The 23432-nt window shown below is 37.8% G+C and overlaps 2 protein-coding genes across 2 annotated transcripts; both read right to left on the bottom strand.

Annotated features, from left to right (window-relative positions):
* Positions 1-13566: 13566 nt before the first annotated feature.
* LOC147628809 (uncharacterized) lies at positions 13567-14352 on the bottom strand. The gene has a single exon (XM_086812831.1). It carries the CDS (start codon positions 14350-14352, stop codon positions 13567-13569), a length of 786 nt encoding a protein of 261 aa, XP_086668957.1.
* Positions 14353-14378: 26 nt separating this feature from the next.
* LOC147628808 (uncharacterized) lies at positions 14379-15306 on the bottom strand. Its single transcript, XM_086812830.1, has 2 exons — positions 14472-15306; positions 14379-14383 (listed from the first exon to the last, which is right to left on the bottom strand). The coding sequence occupies exons 1-2, from the start codon at positions 15304-15306 to the stop codon at positions 14379-14381; spliced, it is 840 nt and encodes a 279-aa protein (XP_086668956.1).
* Positions 15307-23432: the final 8126 nt, after the last annotated feature.

Below are 23432 nucleotides of genomic sequence, written 5' to 3'. Positions count from 1 at the left end.
CTGAAAGGACAGGTGGTGAGCATTCTGGTTGCCAATGATGCCATAGGTACACCGATGAAGGAAAAATTAGAAATTAGGTTTCAACCGAATTTTTTGGAGGATTATGATTAGTGACACTATGGTTTCATTAAATGATTAGTGACACTATGGTTTCATTAAATGATTATTTTAAAGATAGTTGAATCTGTGAAAAAGGCAATTTCATATTGGGTGTGTAAGTGGTGTGACTAGTTTTAAGTTTGCATGAATATCCGGCTAGAGGGGCCTAGGAACTCTTTTTCCTGGTACCAGAGACAAAACCTAACCAAACTCCTAATTGGATCCCATTACTATAGTGGTTGGGCAGTTGGCTAACCCACAGGACTGGATCCCTAAAATGAGACTAAATTCTGTTATGGTACGATAGATGAAGTAAATCTCGGATAAAAAATTGTTCTATGGAAAAGAATCAACGATTGTGCCTCTCAATAAGGAAAAAAGCATTGGTCTCCTATGATCCAAGTGCAATATTTTCCTTGATCTGACTATGGGACTTACGGGTTTGGTCAGATCACTTCAGTTAGTTAAGGCTTTTGACAACGTTAGAGTAAATCTATCCTGGAGGAATCGCCTGTGTTTTTCAGGTGAGGGAAGTTTTTTTCGGGTGCGATTTTCAAAGAATCGAGGGATTAGTCTCTTGTCTGGACATACGTGGGTGAGGCCCCAAGTGAGGGACCCTGCCCTGTGCAAGAAGTGCTACTCCGCTTCTTCTAGCACCCCAAAATTCGTTGCGCAGTTGGGACAGGGATCTTTCAAAATCCTTTATGCATCTTTCTATGCATAAAAATCAATTTTAATGAGAATAACACTTTTGAAATAAAAATAATTCCTTTATGCATCTTTCTATGCATAAAAATCAAATTTAATAATTAATATCAGTGATATCCATCCATATTCATAGGTGAATATGTACATGGAGTAATTAAAATATTTCTTTTAGATGCAAAAATGGTGGGAATTACTCTTTTGGAATAACATAAAAACAAACTTTCTTTTCCACAAAATTCTGGAAAATTTTGCCATAACCTCCTTTGTATGGCTGACCATTTCTCATTTTTATCATTCTATTTTAACTTAAATTAATCCAAATTAGATTCATAGAACTTTAATCTACACAATTTTCTAAAATTCAAGAGAGTAAACAATAAAGAAGAGTTTAATTAATCCCTTAGTTAATCTTTCTAGGATTAAGAAAGGCTGGAATGTAAAGAAGAGAAGGGGGTGGCCTTTTCATCAAGGCATAGCATTTGAATTAATTCAATTAACTGCAAAACATAAAAATTAAGAAAACCATAGATTCTTCATTAAACAAGTAAGAAAATTAGCTTACATGGAGCTTGTAGGCTCTCCTTTGGCTTGAGGGATTGAGGGTTCTACTCTTGTTTCGAGCAAGAGTGGCCACCAATTCACTTTGGAGAGGATTAGGCCAAAAACAATTGAATTATTAAAAAATTCAATGTAGATGGCTCAGGATAGCAGGAGCAGAGTAACAGTGTATAAACACCATTAAGCTTTTACAAAAGGAGGGAGGCTTCTATTTATAGGAAAAAGTGAGCCTCTAACCAAGCAAACTGATTCTAGAATTTTCTAGATCAGTTTGGTCAATTTTTGACCATTTTTGGGTCAGTTCAGCTTACTTTTTGGATCTAGTTTTGAAATAGGAGAGAGGAGAGATGAAATATCTCATTTTATTGATTTAAAATTGGGGAAAATGATGAGAAAAAAGGTGCCTTCTTCATGAGGGAAGATCCCCACTCTGAGGTGTCAAAATTCAGTTTTTTAACTATTTTCTTTGGTCCTTAGTCCACTCTTCATCTTATGTGAGTATTTACTCATTTTTGGGGGGTTTTTCTTTTATTCTTTAATTTATCTCCTTCCTACATTTGGATTAATCCTATTGGTCCATAGGAATCTTAATCCAAATTTTTCAAAAAATCTGGACTCTTAGGCTGTGGTCTTTTATGGACAATATAATTTATTTCTAATGCACCTTAGGAATTTCTTTTTGAACTTTTGTTTCAGGGAAATTTATTTTAATAGGAAGGGATATTTTTCCATCCAAAGATATCTAAAAATTGAGTTATCTCTCTCTAGAATATTTTCTCTCTCTAGGCCAAAACAGATAGAAACAAGATCTGTTATTATTCTGAAAAGGGAATTGATTACAGGGGGAGAAACTGGACATCTTGAGGGGCCGGGGAGGAATCTTACAGCGAACAACTACCAAATTTGTATATGAGCAAATCATATCACGATTTGGCTTTCTATTAGAATTGGTGAGTGATCGTGGCTCCCATTTCATTAATGAGGTGATTAATCAATTGCTTGTAGGATTCTTGGTAATCCATTGTAAATCATCACCATACTACCCACAAGGAAATGGTCAAGTAGAAAGTGCCAATAAGATTTTGTGTACCATTCTGACAAAAACTGTGGAAGTAAATCAAACAGATTGGGAGCATAAGCTTACAGCAGCCCTTTGGGCCTATCGCACATCATATAAGGTGGCAACATGATATACTCCTTTCCGTCTAGCTTATGGTGTTGAAGCGGTTATGCCCATGGAATACCTAGTTCCAAGCTTAAGAATTGCTATACAAGAACGTCTAACTGAAAATACATTAGCTGAAAGGCTAATTGACTTGGAAAAACTCGATGAGACCCGGTTGATAGCATCACATGGACTCATGGTTGAAAAGTTGCGTAGAAAACATTGGTTTGATTGAAACCTCAAGCAAAAAGAGTTAAAAATGGGTGACCATGTCCTCATGTATGGTGTGGGAAGCACCAAAAAAAAGAAACTAAAATACCGAGGTCTGGGACCATTCCGCGTATCAAAAATCACACTTCAAGGGTCTGTCCGAATAGAGACAATTGATGGCATCCAAATGGAGGGCTATGTCAATGGGAGTAAACTAAAAAAATACTTTGGACCTGTGAGACCCCTCTGCCCCCTCCGCGCGCACTGGATCCCCAGTTGCTAGCACAGCGAAAGTAGCTTCCTCTTGCATGGGGCAGGGTTTCCCACTCGAGGCCTCGCCCTCGAATGTCTGGGCACGAGACTAATCTGGTGGTCATTCTGAAACTGAAATCGGAAAAATTTCCCTTGCCCAAAAAACAGGGATGATTCCACCTTTTTGATTTTCTTAACCAATTTTCTAACGGGGTCAAGACACTAAACTATCCTTCACCTGAATAAACCAGATAGAAGGAAAACTATCACTGACTTAAATTTGAAGAAATCAACGCTTTTTCCTAACCAAAATTAGGCACAGCCGTTGATCTAGTCATCTGAGGAAATCAACGCATGTTCCTAACAGAAATCAGGCACAGCCGTTGATCTACTCATTTGAAAAATTCTTTAGGGTTTTATTTAACTACTCGAATTCTAAGCGTATCCCTATTATTTTTATTTAATTATTAAAACTCCACTGATTCCAGCCTAACCCCATCTGGCCCATGGGTTAGCCACCACCCAACCACTAGAATCGGTAGAACCAGACAATTACTCACCCACCCATAATTGAATGCCTTTCTTAACTTTTTCTTTCGAATACAGATATGCACACACTCCTCTTTAAAACTTTAACTTATGAAATAATCCATTTGATAAATAGTTTTGGTTGTAGATGTCATAACTCAAAATTTCCATCCAGTCCCTTTGTTTCTAAAAAAAAACAGTATCACTTTGGACTCTCCATTGAGACCCACTGGTCAGCAAAACGAGATCCAATAATAGATTATAATAATCATTCGTCCAACATACATATCTTCCATGACATACGCATGGGTGTCCTAGGCACTGCGAGCCCGTGCATCGCCTGGTCAGAACCCTCCAGGATCCTCCTTAGGTGTCCTGGCACTTCACTCAAGAATCGCTGTTGGCCCTCGCCCATCATACCGATCGTACCGAAAGCACACCATTTTTCAACCATACCAAGGCTGGTCAAGACCTGGGCAGGCTTTGCGCGTGAGCCGTCCTTTGAACATTCCCCGCCGCCAGAGCTGTTGCAACCGAACTTCCCTTAGAAAAACATAAACCAAATGCTCCCTCTAGTATTCTGGCGTAAGACAGTCCTTTAAGAAAACATGGTTTCTTTGCAAGTTTTCAGTTTGATTTTCTTTTGAATACAAGGAGTATTTCTTGAATCAGTATCCCCAAAACTTCTTGATCAGCATTCTGAATTTCATACAAGAATTCCTCGAATTCTATAACTTTAATCCATAGATCAATTCGAAGGGTCTCAAACTTAGTTTCAGATTTGGCGAGAGTTTTGAGAGTATTTTTCTAAACTGGTCACACCTTCTTTCCTCGAAAATTGACAAAAGAGTTTGGTCTTGGTCATAGTCTGATTCACGGTTCGAATGTGATAAGATTTTTCGTGAACTATCTTTCTCAAAAAGGTTTGATAATTTCAATTACTATTTTATCAAATTTCTTCTTTTGAATATACACTGAACTGATTTCTAAATTAGTTACGAATTCCAATGAGGAATAAAATAATCATTTATTTGAATATTTCAATCTTGATAGATTTCTTAAATTTTTTTTTTTTACAATCCGGATGAATAGAAAACGATAGAAATTTCTCTCTCAGAGTATTTAATTATTCATTTATCCAATACTCATAGAATTTAAACATAGACTTTAAGAGAATTCTGATTTTGATATAAAAATTCTTTATGCATCTATTTATGCATAAAAATCAACTTCAATGGGAATAACATTTTTTAAAATAAAAAATTCCTTTATGCATCTTTCTAGAATAAATTTCAAATTTAATGAGAATAACACTTTTATAATAAAAAAATCCCTTTATGCATCTTTCTATGCATAAAAATCAAATTTAATGAGAATAACACTTTTGTAATAAAAAAATCCTTTACGCATCTTTCTATGCATAAAATTTCAATTTAATGAGAAGAACACTTTTATAATTAAAAAAATCCTTTATGCATCTTTCTATGTATAAAATTCCAATTTAATAAGAATAACACTTTTATAATAAAAAAATTTCTTTGTGCATCTTTCTATGCATAAAAATCAAATTTAATGAGAATAACACTTTTATAATAAAAAAAATTCCTTTATGCATCTTTCTATGCATAAAATTCAATTTTAATGAGAATAACACTTTTATAATAAAAAATTTCCTTTATGCATCTTTCTATGCATAGAAATCAATTTTAATAAGAATAACACTTTTATAGTATTTTTTTTCCATTATGCATCTTTCTATGCATAGAAATTAAATTTAATAAGAATAACACTTTTATAATGAAAAAAATCCTTTATGCATCTTTCTATGCATAAAAATCAAATTTATTGAGAATAACACTTTCATAATAAAAAAATTTCCATTATGCATCTTTCTATGCATAGAAATTAAATTTAATAAGAATAACACTTTTATAATAAAAAAATTCCATTACGCATCTTTCTATGTATAGAAATCAAATTTAATAATTAATATCAGTGATATCCATGCATATTCATAGATGAATATGTACATGGAGTAATTAGAATATTTCTTTTAGAATGCAAAAATTGTAGGAACTACTCTTTTGGAATAACATAAAAACAAACTTTCTTTTCCACAAAATTCTGGAAAATTTTGCCATAACCTCCTTTGTATGGCTGACCATTTCTCATTTTTATCATTCTATTTTTAACTTAAATAACCCAAATTAGATTCTTAGAACTCTAATCTACACAATTTTCTAAATTCAAGAGAGTAAACAATAAGAAGAGTTTAATTAATTCCTTAGTTAATCATTCTAGGATTAAGAAGGGCTGGAATGTAAAAAAGAGAAGGGGGTGGCCTTTTCATCAAGGAATAGCATTTGATTTTTTTTATCATTTTTGGGTCAGTTCAGCTTACTTTTTGGATCTAGTTTTGAAATAGGAGAGAGGAGAGATGAAATATCTCATTTTATTGATTTAAAATTGGAGAAAATGATGAGAAAAAAGGCGCCTCCTTCATGATGAGAAAAAAGGCGCCTCCTTCATGAGGGGACATCCCCACTATGAGGTGTCAAAAATCAAATTTTTTACTATTTTCTTTGTGAATAATGATGAGAAAAAAGGTGCCTCCTTCATGAGGGGAGATCCCCTCATGAGGAAAAAGGCGCCTCCTTCATGAGGGGAGATCCCCACTATGAGGTGTCAAAAATCAGTTTTTTAACTATTTTCTTTGGTCCTTAGTCCACTCTTCATCTTATGTGAGCATTTACTCTTTTTTTGGGGGGGGGGTTCTTTTATTCTATAATTTATCTCCTCCCTACATTTGGATTAATCTGATTGGTCCATAGGAACCTTAATCTAGAATTTTTAAAAAATCTGGACCCTTAGGCTAAGGTCTTTTATGCACATTATAATTTATTTCTAATGCACCTTAGGAATTTCTTTTTGAACTTCCGTTTCGAGGAAATTTATTTTAATAAGAAGGGATATTTTTCCAGCCAAAGATATCTAAAAATTGAATTACCTCTCTTGGAACATTTTCTCTCTCTAGGCCAAAACAGGTAGAAACAAGATCTTTTATTTTTCTGAAGAGGGGATTGATTATAGGGGAAGAAACTAGACATCTTGAGGGGTGTGGAGGAATTTTACATTCTCTCCCACTTGAAAAACGCGAGATGTCCTCATCTCGCAAACTGGTATCAGATCGGCTTCTTTCTCCCACGTGATGTCTTCAAAAGGATAGAACTTCCATTTGACTAACAATCTCTCAGAATTCTGTTCTTGAGAACCTTCTCTTGAGCATCAAGGATTTCTTCAGGTTGGAGTTCCATCTGCCCTTGGGTTGAAGAAGTTAAGAGTTCATCATTAAGCACATGATTCGGGCTCGGTACATACTTCTTAAGTAGGCTGACATGAAATACATTATGTACTTTGAGATGAGGAGGCAAAAGAAGTTAATAGGCTAAGTCACCTACTTTTTTTGTAATCAAATATGGCCTACAGTATCCGGGGCATAACTTCTTGTACTTCCCAAGAGATAGAAAACTTCTTTTGGGGTGTACTCGAATGAAATCCATATCTACTTCTTTGAATTTTTTGTCTGACCTCTTCTTATCTGCATACTGCTTTTGTCTATCTTGGGCAGCTTTTATATCCTTGCGGATTGACTGCATCTGCTGCTCCATGTCGTCAAGCATCTATTTGGACATCTCGACCCTAATCAATGGGTCGAACCAAGTTAATGGTGTTAGGCAGTCTTGTCCATATAGAGCTTTGAAAGGGCTCATCCCGATACTTCGGTGATAAGAAGCATTGTAGGTGAATTTAACCAGGTGAATTTAACCACGTGCAGATAGCTTAGCCACTTCTTGGGCTCCCTACCACACAGCATGACCGAAGTATATCTTCAATTACTTGGTTCACCCTTTCTGTTTGACCATCGGTCTTGGGGTGGTAAGCTGTGCTGCTGAGATCCAAGAAAGTTCTTACTGCTTCGAAGAATGCACTTTAGAATCTTGACGTGAATTTGGGATCTTGATCACTTACTATTCTCTTGAGTAGGCCATGCAATCTGAAGATTTCCTTGAGGAACACTCTGGTCACATCCACTGCAGTGTAGGTTTCTTTTACTGGAATCAGATGGGCAACTTTGGTTAGTCTGACAACTACCACGAAGATGGAGTTGTAACCTGATTGCACTGAAGGTAGTCCAGTAATAAAATCCATACTGATACATTCCCACTTCATCTCGGGGATGTCTAATGGATGTAACTTCCCAGGCATTTTTACTCTCTCAGCTTTGACTTTCTGACATATCAGGCATTGACGTACATGATTAAGTACATCCTTTTTTAGACCAGACCAAAAGAAGGTTTTCTTTACAGACATGTAAGTCTTCATGAAACCTAGATGTCCTGCTATAAGGGTATCATGGGTTTCATTCAGAATTTGACCCTTAGTGCCCTCATCATTGGGAATGCATAGCCTGCTATTATAATACATAATTCCTTCATCATCCAGGCTATACCCTTGAACTCGGTTCAACTCAATTTTGCTTTCCTGCATAAGTAGGGTAGCAATAGGGCCAAAGAATCTATCCTGGGCCAAAGAATCTATCCTGCATGATCTTCTCTCTTGCTTCATTAATCAATGGATTTGACACTACTGTGATTGCAAGCAAGGAGGCTTTTTTGCTGAGGGCATCTGCTACCACATTTTCTTTGCTTGGGCGGTACTTGATTTCAAAATCAAATTCCTGCAGGGTTTGAATCCACCTTCTTCGGCGCATGTTGAGATCCTTCTGAGTGAAGATCCACTTTAAGCTCTGATGATCTGTCATCAAAGTAAATCTTTGACCTAGCAGGTACCACAACTTCAGGGCATAGACTATTGAAAGTAGCTCCAGGTCGTGGACATCATAATTTCTCTCATGCGTTTTGAGTTTTTGGGATTCATAGGCCACTGCATGACCTTCTTGCATGAGCGCACCTCCCAGGGCAAAACCATTGGCATTAGTTACTACCTCAAAGGGTAGATAGAAATTTGGCAACTTCATAACGGGATTGGTTACCAAGGCAGTCTTCAGTTTATCAAAAGCACTCTGACACCTGGCAGATCATTGAAACGGGGTATTCTTCTTGAGAAGATTAGTCAGGGGGGAAGCTATGAGAGCATACTTAGGTATAAAAATTCTATACCAACCAGTTAATCCCAAAAATCCTCTGACTTTTTTCACTGTCTTTGGTTCAGGCCAATCTATGACTACTTGGACTTTTGCGGGATCACGAGAAATTCCATCTTTGGATACCAGAAAGCCCAAGTATTCAACATGGTCGACAGAGGAAGTGCATTTGCTCTTTTTTGCAAAGAGTTGGTGCTTCCTTAGAATCTCAAAAACTTTACGGATGTGAGCTTCATGGTCAGCTGCATTCTTTGAGTAAATCAAAATATCATCAAAGAAAACAAGAACAAAATCATCCAAGTATTCTATGATAATGTCCTGCATTAGGCGATTGAATGTAGCTGGGGCATTTGTCAATCCAAATGGCATGACAGTAAATTCATAGTGCCCATAGCGAGTATTGATGGCTGTCTTTGGGATATCTTGATCATTAATCTTGATATGGTAATACCCTGATTTGAGATCTATCTTTGTGAAGATCTGGGCTCCATTTAGCCTGTCTAGAAGCTCATCAATTCTGGGGATAGGATACTTATTCTTAACTGTCACAGCAGCTGATTAAGACCTCTGTAATCCACACAGAGTCTTAACGTTCCATCCATCTTTTTCTGAAAGAGAACTGGCGCTCCCCAAGGTGAAACACCGGGTCTTACAAACCCTTGTTCTAACAGTTGCCTAAGCTATTCCTTGAGTTCAATGGCTTCAGGGACTAGCATTTTGTACGTGCGGTGGGCTAGTGGCTGAGCTCTGGGGGTCAATTCTATCACATGATCTACTTCCCAAATCGGAGGCATCTCAGTTAGCTCTGTTGGGAATAAATCATCATACTCACTTAACCATTCAGGTTCTTTAGCCTTTAACTTTGTGTCTACCGGATTCATTTTGACAACATAAATGAGCTGATTCTTTCTAAGTCCTTTAGTAACCTAGAAGCTTTTACTAATTACAGGTCTGAGCATCCGAAAGTTCCAGTTCCTTGAACTTTGTTCCCGTCAACGAAAGGAAATGGTTCCATTGTGACACTGAATATCAGCTTGATTTTTGTGGAGCCAATCCATTCCAAGGATTCCATCAAAAACTCCCAAAGGTAAGACTCTGAACTAGTAGTCAGTTACATTCCCATCTAGATTGAACTGAATACAATCTGTCTCATGGTGAGGAATCTTCCCACTAGACAATTCAACTTGCATAGGTTTCCCTGATTTCTGTTCTAAGACTAGCTTATGCAAGCATCTTGGGAAAATAAATGAATGAGTACTACTTGAATCAATCAAAAGCTTGAATGGCTTACCCTTATACTCAGCTGGAGTATGGATGACAGAGAATTGACGATTTGGCCCTTGGTTTTCAATCGCAGCATAAATCTGACCTCTTTCCTCTTCCACTACTTTTGCTATCGTAACTGCTCTGGCTGCTCAGATTGGGGCGGAACTCTTTCTCTTTGGTTACCCCAGTTCTGGGAGGGAGTTCTGAGACTACTCTGAACAGAGGCAGATGGTTGAGCTGGAGTTCTCTTGGGATTGCCCTGATTTTGGCAAGGCAGTTGACTGATACGAAGGGGTTGGTCTCTGCACTCTGGGTCCTTGACTTCCCTGTCCTCTTGACATGGCAGGAGTCGGGTAGTCTTTAAAGCTGGTGACCGAAACTCTAACACCCAAAACACCTGTTCTCACTTCTAAGCTCATCCCTCTGAATCCTTGAAAGAGGTGGGGCTCCTAAGAAAGTGTTTTGAGGGAAGGGGCTTCCTTCACTCCTAAATCTTCCAGCATCTTGATTCTAATTAGGGCCTTGCTGCCTCTTAGGGGGTGGAAAGTGTTTTGAGGGAAGGGGCTTCCTTCACTCCTAAATCTTCCAGCATCTTGATTCTAATTAGGGCCTTGCTGCCTCTTAGGGGGTGGAAAGTTTGAAGCACTTCCCGGGGTTTGGAACCTTTTAAACTTTGAGGGTGCAGGCTTTGGCGGGACCTTAACAACAAATGCTTTGGCAAAGTCCTTTGCCATTCTCACAGCTTCTGCCATTGAGACTGGTTTGGCATTTTTCACTAAAGTGTCCAATGGCTCGTTCATCCCTCGAATGAATTTGGCCATCAGCTGCTCTTCATCCAAAAGAGGAGAATATTTGAGGAGAAGGGCAAATGCCTGATGGTATTCTTCAATCGTCCGGCTATCTTGCTTCAGTTCCAAGAATTCATTCATTTTGGTTTCCAGGAAGCTTTAAGATCTAACCAGGTCTGGGTATTTCGATCGAGATGGTTTGTCTCGCAATGGTTCCTCCAAAAATGACCCCGTCCGTTTCCACAATTTTCAATCTGGCAAGAGCCATCTTGCTTCTCTCGTTATAGCCGAATACATCAAAATACTCTTCCATTGCCTCGATCCATTTTTCCACTACTTCTCCTAACTGTTCCCCTTCTCCCTTGAAGGGACCAGGTTGGGATCGGTGCAGGGTTTTACAAAAGTCCGGATCTAACTCTTCGTCATCGGTAAGAGGATCCGGTTGCCTAGCACGGGCCGTGCGCCTCATGATTCTGATGACAAAACAATATTTTTGTCAACTTAACTTTGCCATCAGATTTATGACTATTTAATTTTTGAGATTTATTTCTTAAACAATTAAATATTCCATCATAATTCTTGAAAACAAGATTCACTCTGATAATTTTATTAACCAATATACACAACCACGAAAACAATTTGGAATCTTTTGCAAAACATCATTTATTACCAAAAGTTTTTGATATATACATAGAGCATCTCGGCTCTCTCCAGAAGTCACCGCCTCAATTGCGTACACATAAAAAGGCGATACTGTGATGGAGACATGCTATGATATACACGATTCATCACTGATAATGGTCCTGTAATTCTTGTCCTAGGAATAAAGTGGCTACGAAGTCTAAAAATACGACAGGAAATTCTAAAATTTCGAGGTGAATGATTATAGAGTTGTATATAATGAACAACTCCTAGCCTTATCAAGAACATGGCTAGCGAGATATTCTGTCTGAGTCTCTCTCATTGCTTGGTATTGACGTTAATACTTCGCCCTCCCCAGACAACCACATGTGCTGACATCGCTCTATTGGATTGGGAAAGTATAGATCTTCGAAGTGACGAGCGAGTCTCACCTCTACTTTCTCGGGTTGTAGCGGAGTTGACGAGATTTTTGAAAGCAAAGGTGATCATATCCTGGCTCTGTTAGAGTCCAAGAATGCTAGACAGATTTGGGGTATCCATCTAAAAATCCAGTTCAATTTATGAGTTTTCAATTTATGAAGTTCATTTCAAACATAATCTTAACAAGTGAAAACATTATTTCCCAGATTTACTTTAAAATTTTAGGCAATTTTTGCAGCTATTTCGTAAGTTTACAACAGCGCTCTGATACCAGCTTTGAGACCCCTCTGCCCCCTCCGCACACCGGATCCCCGGTTGCTAGCAGCCTCTTGCGCGGGGCAAGGTTTCCCACTCAGGGCCTTGCTCTCGAATGTCCATGCACGAGACTAATCTGGTGGTCATTTTATCGAAACCGGGAAAATTTCCCTTGCCCGAAAAATGGGGATGATTCCACCTTTTTTATTTTCTTAACGAATTTTCTAACAGGGTCAAGAGACTAAACTATCCTTCACCTGAATAAACCAGATAGAAGGAAAACTATCACTAACTTAAATTTGAAGAAATCAACGCTTTTTCCTAACCGAAATCAAGCACAACCGTTGATCTAATCATCTGAGGAAATCAATGCTTTTTTTCTAATAGAAATCAAGCACAGCCATTGATCTACTCATTTGAGAAATTCTTCAGGGTTTTATTTAACTACGCAAATTCTAAGCGTATCCCTATTATTTCTATTTAATTATGAAAACTCCATTGATTCCAGCCTAACCCCTTCTAGCCCATGGGTTAGCCACCACCCAACCACTGGAATCGGTAGAACCAGACAATTACTCACCCACCCATAATTGAATGCCTTTCTTAACTTTTGCTTTCGAATACAGATATACACACACTCCTCTTTAAAACTTTAACTTATAAAATAATCCATTTGATAAATAGTTTTGGTTACAGATGTCATAACTCAAAAATTCCATCCAATCCCTTATTTCTAAAAAAAACAGTATCACTATGGACTCTCCATTGAGACCCACTGGTAATTAATTGATAATTTTTCTATTTACGTCTCGAAGATACAGATATAGGGTCCACATCAATAGGGCCCTCCTGTGTGCCCCACTCTCGGCGGGGTGGGGATAAAGGCCTCGTGAGTGGTTCCCGGTGGTGGACCTCAGTCGTTCGAAAATCGGCGAGAGGACTCTCCTCTTGGATTTCGTGACAGGACGGGTTGATAGGGTCACCCGCGTAAAGCGGGTTGGCGAAGCTAAAAAGGGGTGGGGGCGGGCTAGCAGGCCCACTGGAAGGCCTCCTTAGGCTATCCCAAGAGTCAGCACTCCCGGAGGTCCCATCACCTGGGGTCATAAATTGTGGGAGAGTCGAGCTGCTGGAGTCGGTGGCGACCGAGCTCGGCGAGCCCAGCCCGAAGCCAATATTCAATGGGTTGCGAGGAGCCTCACTAGCCTTTTGTGCCAGGCGGCTTTTGAGATCTCTCAATAAGTTAGCTTGCATCGGATCGTCCATTCAACCTCCTTCTGGTCAGTTGGCCAGCATTTAGTATTCAACAGTAATAGCAACCACCCCCCGGTTAGGGGGGTGGCGCAGGTCCTTCCAGTTAGGGCCAACGCCCACTGGAAAGAGAGGTGACTAACCTTTACCAGATACCGCTTTAGTAAGTCCCGGGTTCTCTCCTCCTCAGGGACTGTACACTGATTCCCCAAGCCTCCACTCTCTCTCCCTTTTGCAGCCGTGCCGTCCCTCTTGCAATATCCCTAACCGAGATTGTTGCAAGTTGGAAAAGTATCGGCACTATCGACACTCTCGACGTCATCGACACTATTGACACTATCGACATCATCGACACTATCAACACTATTAACATCATTGGCACTACCAACATCGTTGGCATAGTCTATCGTCTCACAGCCACCTCGCTCCCATTCGTCTCTATCCTTCCCAAACCCGGGCCAAGGACTTGTCTTCATTAGGTATCGCATGGACCCCGTTACCCTGTTCTTCCTTATGGGCTCCCCCCCGCTGAGGCTTAAGCCTTGGACTATTCTTCCTAGTGCCCGCCTCTTGATCAGAACATCGTGATACCCCTGCGACCTTATCACATCGTCCAGCGCTTCCCCAAATTGGTTAAACGGGAAAGGTTCTATCGCGTTAGCATCTGCATAGAGGGTATAATCCTCATAGAGAGATCTGGGGAGCGGCACTTTCTTGGCACCTAGCTGGATCTCGAACCCCGGGCAATATCTTACCCTCTTGGTCACCCACTCTATCAGCCCCGAGCAGTCCGCCCCGCCACCTGTTAACTCGTTCAGGGCCTCTACACTGTGACCTATCCGGGTCTTCTCGGGCGGCATTCCCAAGGCCCAGGTGACTATCCCGCTGGCATCCTCCTTGAGCCTTTCAATCAGGAACGGGTTGCGACGCGTGACTGTCCTGGGGGTGTGTATAAAGAGAAAGCGCCTCCTCCCCCCGCTGGATCGGTCCACGTCAGGCCACCTCCAGTTGGCTGTAAATAAGGAGTGGGCACCAGGCTTAACTGACATGGCAGGCCTGCCTTTAGCTTCTACAGTTACCCTCTCATTACAGAGCAACCTCTTTAAGATGCTGGCTGCTGCATTACTAGGCTGTCGGGTTACATCCGGGAAGAGCAGCAGATTCTTACCCTCTAAGAGTGTTAGCTCAAATCGGTTAGCTATCCTACTGACGTCCAGGGTCTCGCACCTCCCACCTAGTATGTGCTCCAGCAGCTCTGTTAGGGTTGACTTACCCGTTGCCCCCAGTCCCCACAGGAATAGACTGAACTGTTCTCGGGTATCTAAGGTGAAGATTAATCTAAGGAAAGCCCTTAGCAGGTTTAATTTCAGCACGTCTCCATCCATTAACGTAAGGAGAAAGCTCTTCTGCATGGGAGTTATCCGTGCACACATATTTAGGGTGATATTAGCGTAGCTCGTACAAACCCACGACGGACTGGGGGGAATTAGCTCTGGACCTAACTCGCTAGGCACCAAGACCCCATTAAGGAAAGGTAGCCCCAGGTCAGCTGTTCTGACCCGTTTAAGGAGCCGACGCAGGCGTTCCTCCACTGATTTAAGGAAGTGCTGGGAGCTCATCCTCTTTCGCTGGGATCGCGTAAACGCCGCCCCCCTCTTCTTCATCTCCTCTTCTATCTTATTGAGCATCTCGTAAGACCATCCGGGTAGGCTATCCCACCTCAGGTCTTTATACTCATACCACTGCTTGTCGGGGAGCAGATAGGCCCAGGTCTCCTTAAATTGATCGGCCAGCAAGGCCCCTACGTGGGCATCCACCAGCTCGAGGTCCGGCCCAGCGGTGCCCTCGCCTGCTTGTCCCTCCGTCCCCTCATCGGCTTGGGCTTTTGCTCGTTTCTCTAGTATCCGCAATAGGTCACGCTCCTTATCTTCCTCAAGAGGAGGGTCACAGAGATAGCACGCTTGGAAGAGGAGCGTCTCCCTCTGTGTAGACTGGTTGGTCATCACCCGCTCATAGAGCGTGTTCCATCGGGTCCCTTTAGGAATAGGCACCCGGGACTCTACCACGTTGCCCCCTCGGGCGGGCCATATAGCGGTGGTGGGAACGCGCCAACCTCAGCCAGAGGGGCCCTCTGGTACACACTACGATTCTCCCCTAGGATGGTTATCCTACCACCGATGAAATACTCTACAGGGATGCCCGCGGCACACAACCCATTCTTTGCGGACCCACCCAGGTCGAGGCCTCGCCCCCTATACACAGGCACATGCTGTGTCATTAGTCACTTCTCCTGCAGTAAAAAGAGTTCTGTTGACTCTTTAATTGCTTCCTTTAAGAGTATCTCTGCTTGTTCCGTAAATACCTTGGTAGAACGAATAATTTCACCGAATTGAGGTTTATTGGTTGTTATATACTCACGCAACTAAACCAAGAATTGTTTAACTTGATCAACGTCTAGTAGATCCAAATATCCGTTAACTCCAATATAAATAGCTACTTGTTCTTCCACCGATAATGGGGCTGATTGAGACTATTTAAGCAACTCACGCAACCGCTGACCCCTTGCTAGCTGATTCTGAGTAGCCTTATCGAGATCAGAGGCAAATTGCGCGAAAGCCTCTAATTCTGCAAATTGGGCCAATTCCAATTTCGATTTACCGGCCACTGGTGAGCCAACGAGATCTAGTAATAGATTACAATAATCATTCGTCCAACATACATATCTTCCACGACATACACATGGGTGTCCTAGGCACCGCGAGCCCGTGCAATGCCTGGTTAGAACCCTCCAGGATCCTCCTTAGGTGTCCTAGCACTTCACTCAGGGATCGTTTTGTCGGCCCTCGCCCATCGTACCGGAAGCACACTATTTTTCAACCATACCGAGGCTGGGCATGCTTTGCCACGTGAGTCGTCCTTTGAACACTCCCCACACCAGCTGTTTGCAACCGAACTTCCCTTAGAAAAACATATACCAAATGCTCCCTCTAGCATTCTGGCATAAGACAGTCCTTTAAGAAAATAGGGTTTCTATGCAAGTTTTCAGTTTGATTTTCTTTTGAATACAAGGAGTATTTCTTGAATCAGTATCCCCAAAACTTCTTGATTGGCATTCTGAATTTCATACCACAATTCCTCGAATTCTATAACCTTGATCCACAGATCAATTCGAAGGGTCTCAAACTTAGTTTCAGATTTGGCGGGAGTTTAGAGAGTATTTTTCTAAACTGGTCACACCTTCTTTCCTCGAAACTGACAAAAGAGTTTGGTCTTGGTCATAGTTTGATTCACGGTTTGAATCTGATAAGATTTTTCCTTAACTATCTTTCTCGAAAAGGTTTGATAATTTCAATTACTATTTTACCAAATTTCTTATTTTGAATATACACTTAACTGATTTCTAAATTAGTTACGAATTCTAATGAGGAATAAAATAATCATTTATCTGAATATTTCAATCTCGATAGATTTTCTAAATTTTCTTTTTTACAATCCGGATAAATAGAAAATGATAGAAATTTCTCTCTCAGAATATTTAATTATTCATTTATCCAATACTCATACAATTTAAACATAGACTTTAAGAGAATTTTGATTTTGATATAAAAATTCTTTATGCATCTATTTATACATAAAAATCAACTTCAATGGGAATAACACTTTTTAAAATAAAAAATTTCTTTATGCATCTTTCTAGAATAAATTTCAAATTTAATGAGAATAACACTTTTATAATAAAAAATCCCTTTATGCATCTTTCTATGCATAAAAATCAAATTAATGAGAATAACACTTTTATAATAAAAAAATTCTTTATGCATCTTTCTATGCATAAGATTCCAATTTAATGAGAATAACACTTTTCTAATAAAAAAATTTCTTTATGCATCTTTCTATGCATAAAAATCAAATTTAATGAGAATAACACTTTTATAATAAAAAAATTCCTTTATGCATCTTTCTATGCATAAAATTCAATTTTAATGAGAATAACACTTTTATAATAAAAAAATTCCTTTATGCATCTTTCTATGCATAGAAATCAATTTTAATAAGATTAACACTTTTCTAATATTTTTTTTCCATTATTCATCTTTCTATGCATAGAAATTAAATTTAATAAGAATAATACTTTTATAATAAAAAAATTTCCATTATGCATCTTTCTATGCATAGATATTAAATTTAATAAGAATAACACTTTTATAATAAAAGAATTTCTTTATGCATCTTTCTATGCATAAAAAATAAATTTAATGAGAATAACACTTTTATAATAAAAAAATTTCTATTATGCATCTTTCTATGCATAGAAATTGAATTTAATAAGAATAACACTTTTATAATTAAAAAAATCTATTATGCATCTTTCTATGCATAGAAATCAAATTTAATAATTAATATTAGTGATATCCATGCATATTCATAGATGAATATGTACATGGAGTAATTAGAATATTTCTTTTAGAATGCAAAAATGGTGGAAATTACTCTTTTGGAATAACATAAAAACAAACTTTCTTTTCCAGAAAATTTTGGAAAATTTTGCCATAACCTTCTTTGTATGGCTAACCATTTCTCATTTTTATCATACTATTTTTAACTTAAATTAACTCAAATTAGATTCTTAGAACTCTAATCTACACAATTTTCTAAATTCAAGAGAGTAAACAATAAGAAGAGTTTAATTAATTTCTTAGTTAATCATTCTAGGATTAAGAAGGGCTGGAATGTCAAGAAGAGAAGGGGGTGTCCTTTTCATCAAGGCATAGCATTTGAATTTAATTCAACATTTTGCAAAGCATTAAAAATTAAGAAAACCATAGATTTAAAATTCATAAATGAGTAAGAAATCTGCTTACATGGAGCTTGTAAGCTCTCCTTTGGCTTGAGGGATTGAGGGTTCTACTCTTGTTTGAAGCAAGAGTGGCCACCAAATCACTTTGGAGAGGGTTAGGCCAAAAACAATTGACTTATTAAGAAATTCAATGTTCTACTCTTGTTTGAAGCAAGAGTGGCCACCAAATCACTTTGGAGAGGGTTAGGCCAAAAACAATTGACTTATTAAGAAATTCAATGTAGATGGCTCCTCAGGACAGGAGTAGAGTAACAGTGCATAAACGCCATTAAGATTTTACAAAGGGAGAGGCTTCTATTTATAGAAAAAGTGAGCCTCTAACCAAGCAAACTGATTCTAGAATTTTCCAGATCAGTTTGGTCAATTGTTGATCATTTTTGGGTCAGTTCAGCTTACTTTTTGGATCTAGTTTTGAAATAGGAGAGAGGAGAGATGAAATATCTCATTTTATTTATTTAAAATTAAAAAAAATGATGAGAAAAAAGGCACCTCCTTCATGAGGGGAGATCCCCACTATGAGGTGTCAAAAATCAGTTTTTTAACTATTTTCTTTGGTCCTTAGTCCACTCTTCATCTTATGTGAGCATTTACTTTTTTTGGGGGGGGGGGGGTTCTTTTATTCTTTAATTTATCTCCTCCCTACGTTTGGATTAATCTGATTGGTCCATAGGAATCTTAATCCAAAATTTTTAGAAAATCTTGACCCTTTTGTGCACATTATAATTTATTTCTAATGCACCTTAGGAATTTCTTTTTGAACTTCTGTTTTGGGGGAATTTATTTTAATAAGAAGGGATATTTTTCCAGCCAAAGATATCTAAAAATTGAATTATCTCTCTCTAGAATATTTTCTCTCTCTAGGCCAAAACAGGTAAAAACAAGATCTTTTATTATTCTGAAGAGGGGATTGATTACAGGGGAAGAAACTGGACATCTTGAGGGGTGGGGAGGAATCTTATAAGACCATTAACCCAGGAAATGCTCTTCCAAGAACACCTCTTAAAATAACAGAAACAATTAGCAAAAGAAAAAATCTAGCAAGTGCAAGACGAGGCTAAAGCTAGGCAGCAAATGCTAAGATAAAGAAGGGCCTGATTCATGTCAACATGGCTTCCATTACCCTTGTGGACGAAGAGGATCTAAACATTGAGCCAGCAAGACTCAAGTTGGGGGACTCACAACAAACAAGGGCATTGCAACAAGTGTTGCATTGATAGATATAGGTTCGAGCCACAACCTAATCGCATATGATACTTGGATAGCCTTAGGGAGACCAAACATTGAACACACGGATGCAAAAGTTCGTAGTGGGCAACCACAAAGGCCGTTGGGTATTTAAATGTTAACATTTCCATCAGTAATAATCCCTTGGTTGGAAAGGTGTTTGTAATGCCTGTAGTTGGTACAATGGAAGAGGAGATGATCTTAGGATGATCCTGGATCTGTGCCAACAACTGCAATATCCAATGGGAAGACATAACATCATCGCTAAGAAAAGGGTCATGTCCATACCATTATGGACCTCGACAAATTAAGGCAAACAAATCGCTGCAAAGGCAGTACCTCAGAAAACAGAATCTAAACCCACCGTGTTGAAATTGCCTACACACAAAACCCAACATACAAGAGTACATATACCTGGGTACCCAAGATTCACCACAAGGGTCAACCTGCAAGGAAAGAACCAATGAATGATGAACGTTCTCATGAGAGAACCCAGTTCAAAAGTCAACCATTGCCACCACCGATAAAGTGGCAGAAGGTCAAGCACTTGCAGAAGCCTCATGACTGTCGTCAACAATGGATCCGAAAGGACCTACTACAAGCACAAGGCTACTATCAAGGCAATACAACAATATGGCTACCCAAAAGAAAATCTGTGACAATTGCCACAACAGGTTTGAATCAATATACAAAAGAAGGTGAACGCTTTCAGCATCAACTCCCAAAAAGGGCACACCCCACACCTGCACTTGTGTGGAAAAGGAAGCAAATTCAGCAACCTGAGTTGAAAATGACTCAAGCAACAACAATACCTACAGTGAATACAAAATTGAACAAGATATGTGAAGGAAAAAGCAAGGGTGTCTCAAGTATAAGAAATACACAACCAGACACCGTAACAAAAATATTTAATTGGGTGGAAGGAACACTAAAAACCTCTCAAATAGAATTAAAAAGATTTCATCAAAAAATGCCTAAAAGTGCTAAGGAAAACCTTTGGTTTCCATGGTAAAATTAAAAGAAAAAAAGAAAAGCAATGCATCATCATGTGCATGTGGGAGTCGTTTGAGCACAAAAGTTAAAATTTCAATTTTATGAACTTTACGTGAAACTGCGAAAAAATGTTTCACGCCATGAAGTACTTCAAATTGTTTCACGACGTGAACCATTTTTTAGTGTTTCATGCCATGAAGTGTCTCAAACTGTTTCATGACATGAGCCATTTTTAGTGTTTCACACTGTGAAAGATTGCGAAGAAGTTCACATCGTGAAACGGTAAGAACTGCGGCACCAATCACAAAATGACACGTGGATTATTCATTTAACGTAGCGCCCTATCCGACAACTACGCTATAAAATCAATTTTCTTCCTTTATTTCGTCACTTTACACTCGATGATTTCGCATTTTCCTTCTTCTTGTGCACATTCGCCTTCTTGCTCCCGACATCACCTACCCGACTTATAAAGGTGGGAGTTTTTTTCTTTTGTTCTTTCTTTTGTATGTATATATTTTGTGATCCAAAAAGGACATGTATAATGCATATTGACATGCATTATCAATAAAATGAAAAAAAAACCATAAAATGATCATCTTTTTAAGAAAAATCTACATCCACACATAGTTGTAGAAAATGAAAAAGACAAGCCTGCGTTTACACGGGAAGTTTGTCATGTCTCTAACTTCACGTGAGACATTCACGTCCCCAATTTCACGTGAGACTTTCACATCACACATTCACGTATGCTGTTTCATGCAAGACATTCACATCCCCAAATTTCACATGGGACATTCATGTCTGTTGTTTCACGCAAGACATTCACGTCCCCAAACTTCACGTGGGTTATTCACAGCCACACATTCACTGTAAGATTCCTCCCCAGCCCCTCAAGATGTCTAGTATCTTCCCTTGTAATCAATCCCCTCTTCAAATTAATAAAAGATCTTGTTTTTACCTATTTTGGCTTAGAGAGAGAAAATATTCTAGAGAGAGGTTATTCAGATTTTAGATATTTTGGATGGAAAAATATATCTTCTTATTAAAATAAATTCCCCCAAAACACAAGCTCAAAAATATTTTCAGAAGGTGCATTAGAAATAAATTATAATCTATTCAAAAGGCCTTATCCTAAGGGTCCAAATTTTCTAAAAATTTTAGATTAAGGTTCTGAGGGGCCAATCAGATTAATCCGAATGTAGGGAGGAGTTCAATTGAAGAAATAAAGAAAATCCTCCCAAAAATGAGTAAATACTCACATAAGATGAAGAGTGGACTAAGGACTAAAGGAAATACTAAAAAAATGAATTTTTGACACCTCAGAGTGGGGATTCCCCCTCATGAAGTAGGCACCTTTTTCCCATCATTGCTTTTGAATTTTACATCAATAAAATTAGATATTTCATCTCTCCTCTCTCCTAATTCAAAACTGGATCCAAAAAGTGAACTAAACTGACCCAAAAATGGTCAAAAATTGACCAAACTGATCTGAAAAATTCTAGAATCAGTTTGCTTGGTTAGAAGCTCACTTTTTCATATAAATAGAAGCCTCCCCCTTGGTAGAAGCTTAATAGTGTTTTATGCTTTGTTACTCTACTCCTCTCCCCAGAGCCAAAAACAGTGAATTTATTGATAATTCATTAGTTTTTGACCATTTCCTCTTCAAAAGAATTGGTGGCCACTCTTGTTGCAAACAAGAGTAGATCCCTCAAACCATCAAGCCAAAGGAAAGCTCACAAAAATTCATGTAAGCTAGAAATCCTACTTTTTCTTTATTCCATTTAATGGTTTTCTAATTTTTGTTTCCTTAAAATGAAAAATGATGTTATGCCTTATTGTTAGAATTAAACTTTTCATATTGTTTCTCTTTAAAAAGTGGATTTTCATTAGTTTAGAATGCTTTAAACCATTTGGGATAATTTTTAAGTAATTTGAGAATGAAAAAAATTAAAAAATGGTCAGCCATACAAAGGAGGTTATGGTAAAATTTTCTTAAATTTTGTGAAATAAGTTTTATCTTTTATTATTCAAAAAGAGTAATCCCCACCGTTTGTGTATTCTAAAAGTGTTATTTTCATTCTCTATGCATAGAAAAATGCATATTAGAAATATTTTTATTATAAAAGTGTTATTTCCATTAGAATTAATTTCTATGCATAGAAAGATGCATATTGGAGAATTTTTTATTATAAAAGTGTTACTTTCATCAAAATTGATTTTTATGCATAAATAGATGCATAAAAGAATTTTTTTACTATAAAAGTGTTACTTTCATCAAAATTAATTTTTATGCATAAATAGATGCATAAAAGATTTTTTTATTATAAAGGTGTTACTTTCATCAAAATTGATTTTTATGCATAAAAGAATTTTTTTATTATAAAGGTGTTACTTTCATCAAAATTGATTTTTATGCATAAAAGAATTTTTTTATTATAAAAGTGTTACTTTCATCAAAATTGATTTTATGCATAAATAGATGCATAAAAGAAAATTTTTAATTATAAAAGTGTTACTTTCATCAAAATTGATTTTTATGCATAAATAGATGCATAAAAGATTTTTATTATTATAAAAGTGTTAATTTCATCAAAATTGATTTTTATGCATAAATAGATGCATAAAAGAATTTTTTATTATAAAAGTGTTACTTTCATCAAAATTGATTTTTATGCATAAATAGATGTATAAAAGAATTTTTTTTATTATAAAAGTGTTACTTTCATCAAAAATTAATTTTTATGCATAAATAGATGCATAAAAGGATTTTCTTTTATATAAAAGTGTTATTTCCATAGAAGTTGGATTTTATGCATAAATAGATGCATACATAATTTTTATATCAAAATAAGAGTTCTCTTTAATTCTATGTTTAAATCCCATGAATATTGGTAAATGAATAAGTAAATACTCTGTGAGAGAAAATTCTACCGTTTCATATTCTCTAGGATGGTAATGAAAAAATTCAGAAAAACTATCGAAGTCAAAATTTTAGATAAATGATTAATTTATTCCTCATAGGAATTCGTGTGATTAGTTTTGAATTTAGTT

The sequence above is a fragment of the Cibotium barometz genome, chromosome 18 (genome assembly GCF_041138505.1).
Source record: "Cibotium barometz isolate CiBa-2024 chromosome 18, ASM4113850v1, whole genome shotgun sequence".
NCBI classification, from domain to species: domain Eukaryota; kingdom Viridiplantae; phylum Streptophyta; class Polypodiopsida; order Cyatheales; family Cibotiaceae; genus Cibotium; species Cibotium barometz.
The sequence above is the reverse complement of the archived record's forward strand: the minus strand, read 5'-3'. Positions and strand labels throughout refer to the sequence as shown.

Coding starts and splice junctions, on each gene's coding strand:
- LOC147628809 (XM_086812831.1), bottom strand. CDS start 14,352: ATGTCAGTTAAGCCTGGTGCCCACTCCTTATTTACAGCCAACTGGAGG.
- LOC147628808 (XM_086812830.1), bottom strand. CDS start 15,306: ATGACCAACCAGTCTACACAGAGGGAGACGCTCCTCTTCCAAGCGTGC.